Source organism: Schistocerca piceifrons, chromosome 11 (assembly GCF_021461385.2).
Source record: "Schistocerca piceifrons isolate TAMUIC-IGC-003096 chromosome 11, iqSchPice1.1, whole genome shotgun sequence".
Lineage (NCBI taxonomy): Eukaryota > Metazoa > Arthropoda > Insecta > Orthoptera > Acrididae > Schistocerca > Schistocerca piceifrons.
In genome coordinates, this window is record NC_060148.1 from 40,024,881 (window position 1) to 40,032,405 (window position 7,525).

General features: G+C 40.7%; 1 protein-coding gene across 1 annotated transcript in view; it reads left to right on the forward strand.

Annotated features, from left to right (window-relative positions):
• Window positions 1–6,745, forward strand: part of LOC124720308 — a 40,947-nt gene extending 34,202 nt beyond the window's left edge. Inside the window, exon 5 of the mRNA XM_047245616.1 lies at window positions 5,964–6,745. Coding sequence (XP_047101572.1) covers window positions 5,964–6,354 — 391 coding nt within the window. The 3' untranslated portion in view covers window positions 6,355–6,745. The remainder of the gene's footprint in view (window positions 1–5,963) is intronic.
• Window positions 6,746–7,525: the final 780 nt, after the last annotated feature.

Below are 7,525 nucleotides of genomic sequence, written 5' to 3' on the forward strand. Positions count from 1 at the left end.
ATAAGTTGATTTCTGAATGCGTGCGTAGTGTATGTGATGTCCCTGCCAGGGGAATCCTTGTCGCATCTAAAAATAAACTTTCCTGCAGACAAAAGGGAACGTGATTTGTGTTTACGTTTAGTGATTTTGCTGTTTCCTCTACATTTACTGCTCTCACGTCAAATGAAAAAAAGTGATTTCTGTGGCTGGGAGCTATCATGTGAATTAAAATACGTTCACTTAATTATGGAAGGCTAAAATATGTTATTGGTTTCAGAGTTTTATATAATTTTCACTTTTCTGTAAGTCAAGCATTAATCGCCTTGCAGAGCAATGAAGTTAATTTTGTCGCTTTGCTAAAGAAATTCGGCTTTTATTTATCTTTTCCGCTGAGGCAGCTAGTTTGTTTGAAATGAAGTGTTTAATTCCACAATATTGGCTAGTTTCAACTGTTCTCTCCATTTCAAGTGCACGTTTTCATCTTCTAGCACGTATGGCATTATGCCATAATAAAGAACCAAACATGAGACAATACAGTGCTGGTACTCCAAGAAAATTTACATCCCGAAAACCGCACTGAAAAGCTTAATATCAGATCGAGGCCTACTTCGTTGGGAATCTGGGCATACGCATGTGCAAACGCACAAAAAAATAAACACTATATGTGAAAGCTTAGCTTCTCTTGTAGCTTATTAATCTTCACGACAAATATTTTATATGAAAACTTTGCTTTTTCCTGTTGCAACACTATGTATATTGATTTAAACCATTAACTTTTTCTGTTCCTGTTTTTGCCCTAATTAACAGTGATGCTGCTATTGGCTGACTACATCACGTGTCCTATGTTTTTAATATCCGTTGTCATCGGCTTGCGAGATCACGTGACATGAGCTATGACTGCTTACAAAAGCACATTGCAATGTCCATTTCAATTCTTCGGAAAGTAACATGAGGTCTTTGGTGAAATTAGAATTTGTGCTTTCGTACTACGAAAATATGCAGTGTATTTGTTGCCGCACATCAAAGAACTTTCCAAAATGTGGTGTGTGTGTGTGTGTGTGTGTGTGTGTGTGTGTGTGTGTGTGTGTGTGTGTGGTTTTTTTTTTCACCTGAGTTTCGTTTTCTAAAGTGCCGGGAAATTATAAACCACTGTATAAAACCATAACCATTCAAATGATTAATCAATTTTACAGTTCAGAGGGAAAGTATACTATCACTTAACACGGAAAAAGTGTATTTTCACCCGGGAGAAAGTGTAGTTTTAACCGAGAGATCCGGGAAAAATCCGGGAATTTTTTTTCCTTGTCCACGTATACACCCTGTATGCAGTAATTTTTGTTTCTGTAGGAGGAGCCAGAGTTCCTCTACATGGTCCTGCCCTGTGCTGAATGTTTCAGATTCCTCATGAAGACATGACACTAATCTTTTTATATAGTTTACTGAACATACACATCTTTCTGCTTGTGGTCCTTTGTACTTTGGTGATCATTGTTGTCACAACTGATACCAGTTTCAGTGTAAATATCCTCAGAGGTGTCAGATCTATTTGTTGCCATTAAATCCAATATTTTCCATCATGAGTGAGGTTGTGAACTATGTCTGTTCTATGTAGTTGGCAGAGAAGGCATTTAACAGTGTTTCACAGGATGTTTTCACACTTGACACTAACAAAACTGTAATCATCCCAACTGACTGTTGGATTGTTAAAGTCTCCTCCAATGATAGCAGTATCATTAGGGAACTTATGTACTAGCAAACTGAGATTTTCTCTAAAGTTTTGAGGTAATATCAGAAGGAGAATCTGATGGTTGATAGGATCCTATTATAATTTTTTGCCCACTTTTGATATTGAGTCTTGCCCAATCACTTTCTCCTGCTTTCCTTCTGGGGCCCATAATATAGCTTCCAGTTGCAGTAAGTACACTCGAATGTCATGTCTATAGTGATAATACTTTTTAACCAAAAACAAACTACTGTGTGGTAATAGTATTTCAACTAACACTACATGTTCATTGCAAAACTGAGTAAGTTTTATTGCTCTAATATTTGTGTTTGAGACAACCACCACAGCCAATGGCATATCGCAACTGGAACTACGTGTAATCTTGCAAGCATGTTTAGGGCCTTGCCTCTGTTTCAGTTGTCCACACTGTAATTAGTCTCATCTTGGTTCACAATCCCTATGGGAAAAAAAATGTGCGGGTTGTACATTCCTTATTTAAAGTAGGTTCTCAAAACTTAATAAGCACATTTTTAGTGTGGTCGTTACTGTCTGTCTTCCAGCATCTTCACGGGTCAGAAAGTCTTGCGGCCATTTGTGCTGCCCTTTGTTGTACACGTTTGTTATCCCCAATTAGTTTTTTGTACATGGCTGCACATTCAGAGACCGTGAATAGTTCCAATTGAAAGAAAAACAGCCTTCGGTCACTATTTTTAACAAATTAACCTGGTTTTGACACTGCTAGGAGTGTCTTCTTCAGAATTTAAAACAAAGAATGGGCTATATTCTATAACATGGTCACAGAATAATGACTAAAAATGTACGATAGGGTATAAGTACGGAATCATTGTAAAAGACTGACAGTACTTATATGTCATTTATAAAATAATAAATATGCCAAAAGGGCATTGGTCACAAAGATATTTAAGATAAAGAAAACTGTGAAGAACACCTGCTAAGAAAAAATGGCACTAGCCCCCAAAATTCATCTTTTGCCGACCATCTTCTAATTACGGGTCATTCACCCAAAGCCATCTGTGATAGCAACATTTTGCACACCGAAAAGAAAGGGGTAGACTAGATATTCTAGAAGAATAGGAGATTTTCAAGCATTTTGCTCGAAAAGATAGCCTCGTCCTTAATGAACAGCTGCAGCTAAGGAACAAAAATTTTTCAACAGTATAAAGACGTTACTCGATATCTGACTTCGGGTCTCCTTGTGCAGGTTGCTGAAATGTTCTTTTCCTTCTAAGGTAGTCCTATATTTTCAATTATCAAATGTTTCTTGGCTGCATTTCACGTCAATATTGCTTTCTACAAGTTGTCGTTCAGTCCTATCTACATTTTCATAATGATTTTTTCATGTTTTACCTTACTGTTATAAGCTTTGATGTAGACAAAATGTTATGTCATATGCTACTATCAAACGAACATTGCTTTCCATTATGTATCAATTACTGTTTATTTATAACCATTTCTGCCTATATTTCAATGTGAAGTAGCCTAATTGTGTTACGGCTACCAGATGGCGCGCTCGTTGCAGTGCCGTGTTCACCTGGTTGCATTTAATGTGGGCACCTCAGTCCGTTTTGCAACCTGCTGTACGCATCCCTTAGTAGCTCGCCATCACAGTTTTCTTTATCTTAAATATCTTTGTGACTAATGTCCTTTTGGCATATTTATTATTTTATAAATGACATATAAGTACTGTTAGTCTTTTACGATGATTCCGTACTTTTACCCTATCGTACATTTTTAGTCATTATTCTGTGACCATGTTATAGAATATAGCCCATTCTTTGTTTTAAATTCTGAAGAAGACACTCCTAGAAGTGGTGAAACCAGGTTAATTTGTTAAAAATTGTGACCGAGTGCTGTTTTTCTTTCAATTGTCCCCAATTAGTCTCATGTGGTTTAGATCTCACATACTTCAGCAATAGTCTGGTTTACATTGCACAAGTCTTTTGCAGCCAATGTCGTTTGTTTTGATGGTTTTTCCCATTATTCTGCAAGGAAAGTGATGGCTACCACCTGCTTTATCTACAACTGACCCTCTTTGAATCCTTACAGATTTACACCCAAGTATTTGTATAAGTTTTCTCATTACAGTTGAGTCATTAATATTGGAGTTATAGGATACTCTATTTTAGTGTTTTGTGAAGCACCCAGTTTTACATTTGTGGATATTTAAAGTAAGTTGCTAAACTTTTTACCACTTTGAAATCTTATCACCATTTTATTATGGGGCACTTTATAAATTATACTGCAGTTAGTCAGAGAAGGTTGCTGGGAGGCAGCTGAAAAGGAAGGGGGCGCAGCGGCTAATGGGATATGGCATGATGAAGATGGAAGAGGGAGTTAATTGAAATTAAATCACAAAAATCTTGATAAAAATTTGTTGCTTCTAAGCCCCGTGTTTCAAAAGACAAATGTGCTACCTTTTCTAACTGATTAGTATCCTTTCTGGAGGCCTGCAAACTGTGAAATAGTCCACACATATAAGAGTTTTTTCCCCTGGATGTCTTGCTTAAGATCATAATATATGGACAAGAGCAAACACAAATCCAAAAATCCTATTGAAATACAAAAGTGTTAGCCATTGTACATAAAACCATTTTCAGTAGAGGGACAGCAAGAGACACGATCTTACCTCACAGACGCAGGAATTCAAAATACTTATATACGGCCTCAAGGCTACAGCCAGCTGCTCGGCTTAAGCGCACAGTGAGTGCACGCAGTGGATAGGGTGTGCTTGTGATTGTCCTACATCTGCATACGTAATCTGCAAGCCATCGTATGGTGCACGGCAGAGGGTACCGTGTATCCCCACTAGCTGTGCCCTTTGCTGTTCTGTCCACAAATGTAGTGAGGGAAGAAAGAGTATATGCTTTCTTTCAAGCCCTGTTTACTGTTGTCCTGTAGGAGTGATCTTTAGTTCCTCACAAATACGGGTTCACTTTGCGACATTACACCTACGTATTGTGTGTGCCTTTGTAAAGCAGCACACCGAAAATACTGTATTGGAATATTATAGTACTGTTTTTCGTACTCGTCCGGATTAACTCTCATTTTTCACATTTACAGCAAGCTGCCATTGAATACGCAGAAGTTCTATCCACAATTTTCTCCAAACACTTTTCTTCCACTCAGATGTATAAAATATGCTTATAGCCTGTGTGTTTAGAAGAAGTCACACCAAATCGACGGCTTCCAACTTCTCGGAGAACGTTATCCGTCATTCTAATCTGATATTATCTACTGGACATTGGACCTCTGCGGCCTGAAACCACTGTGTGGAAAGGGATTAACAGGGAACTAGCAAGTACCTGTACCTGTCAGTTGTGCAGCTGTGCTTCCCAACACCCAGAACCCTCTAACACATGCCATACGAGCAACAGATACCGATCGTGTAAAGAAATTGTGTGTTGCTCGACCCCTATAAGAGTGTACTCTGTAGAGTGTGAAAGCTGGACTCGGTGTCAGGCTTCACTTTATCGGTCGGATACGGGGATGGTGACGTCAGTCTACGAAGGAGACTGACAGCGAAACACTTGTGACCTGTCCTGAAATATGCTAAAGTGTGTGGGACCTGTACCAAATTCGACTGAGAGGTGATACTACATGTAGAAAGAATACCGGCGCAATTGGTCACAAGTTTGTTTGATCCGTCAGAGAGCATAACAGAGCTGAAGAAACATCTGAACAGGGAGACAACGGAAGATCCGTACAAACTATAGTATACTGAGAAAGTTTACTAACAACGAAAGGCGGGACGAGGGGGAAGAGCTACAGCTGCGACATGTGCGGGAGAGTGTCCTCGCACCACGTGTGGATCGGCCCGACCGCTGTAACGTGGCAGAAAAGATTTCAACTTGGGCACCTCGGTATCCACTACAAACCACTACACGTGCTTCTGCACGGACTGTGAAGACGAGACAAAATTACAGTGCAAAACAGGAATTTGAGGAGTCATTCCTGTCATGTTTCGTGCACAAAAGGGATAGGAAAAATCATAATAAAATATAAACAGTACTGCCATGCACTTCATTAGTTTGTAGAAATAGATGCAAATGAGTGAATCCTAGAATAGCTACAGGTGTCTAGATCAGGGTTATTGTAAATTGTGCTCTGTAGTGCCAATGTGCGAAATTTATTTTATGACATCTAATTCTGCACTGGGACAACAATTACTTGCGTAGAATAAGAGGCATCTAGCAAATTTGATGTAGCGCCTATTGAAATTTCCTTTTTGTTTGTATTTCAGATGTCCACAGTTTTCTCTGGACGACTCGTTAAGTGCCACTGAAGCTGCAGTGTGTGAAGTCGGTAAGGAGGTCAGGGTACGGAGATCCCGGCACGGCGTCTCGTCCTCTCGTGACGGCACGCGGTGTTCGGCTACCGGAAGGTCCGTGCCGAAGCCTCCGGACAGTTCCGCGACGCTCGTGGCGGAGGTTCTGGCCGAGCCGGTTATTCGAGGCGGCACACTGCTACACGCACCGAGCCGGACTGCACACTCGTGGCCAGTGTGGGAAATCTTTCACCCTCTCTTACGACTCGAAAGAGGACGAAAGGCGGGACGAGGGGGAAGAGCTACAGCTGCGACGTGTGCGGGAGAGTGTCCTCGCACCACGTGTGGATCGGCCCGACCGCTGTAACGCGGCAGTCCGGCTACCTGCGAAACCGCGTCCGCGTACACACGGAGGAGCGGCTGTTCACCTGCCACATTCGCAGTAAGTTATTCGGATAGGTGCATCTGTGCGTGCGAGCATGCTCGCACACCGGCAAGTCGGCGCGGTCGGGAGATCTGCGACGAGCTGTTCTTCTGTAACACGCGCCGGAAGTTGCACAGGTGTGTGCGTAGTGGACTCTGGCAGAGGCACCGGAAGGCACGAAGTTGGCGAGCTGTTACTGTTATGTTTTACCACTTGTACATACCTGCAGAAAATCGTATTGTATCAGCCTCAGCTATTTTTTTCAGAAGACCTACGTGTCGGTAATTAAAAGGAATTACACGCACGACTTCTGTATATTTCTTCAACGTTTGCACATTGCTATGAGATGTTTCTATTTGCATATATTTTGCACTGTATGGTATGTACCTATTGACAGAAACTCTGCAATTGCAAAAGCTTCTTGCATCTCAATCTTTTTTTCATAACCTGTACTGATAGCAATAATAAAGATTTTATTTTATAGTAGCTGATACTGGTACAATATGCATTTCAGTTTCTCTTTACTCTGTCTCGTGTAAAGCTCGTAGTCGAGTAACGGGAGCATTCTGTTAAGTAATAACAAAGAGGATATCATTTGAAAAAGTTGCGAGACTGTCAATTGCTATCGAGTGGGACTTATTGCCGATTACTTGTTTTGCAATGTGCACGGAAGAGATCGATCAAAGTTTCGTGTCGATTCTCAGTTTCTCGAAATAAAACTGTAGTAAGTAATAGGTTGATAATTTTGGACGTACAACTCGTTTAGATTTGGCAGTCGTCATTTTTGTGGATGTCAGATGGTGGTGTGGAGGACGTGATCGTGAAACAAAGTATAAAACTGTACTTGCCTCCACTGGCAACTAGAGGGTTTTATTTCGAGAAATTTAAGTTTTTCTATTTTAGTGTCAGCTGTATATATAGCTTATTGAGTGTTGCATGTTATGTGGTAGTTACTAATAAGCCAAGCTGCTTAAACAGTAATCTGAAACAGAAATTTTGCCAGCTGTCCTCGGGAGGAGCATCGTAGTTGCACAGGGCGTATACACTGCAGCTGGTGTCTGGGTTGTACTGAGATTTGATGCCTGTGCCTCCAGGATCCAGTGCAGTGTTTTAC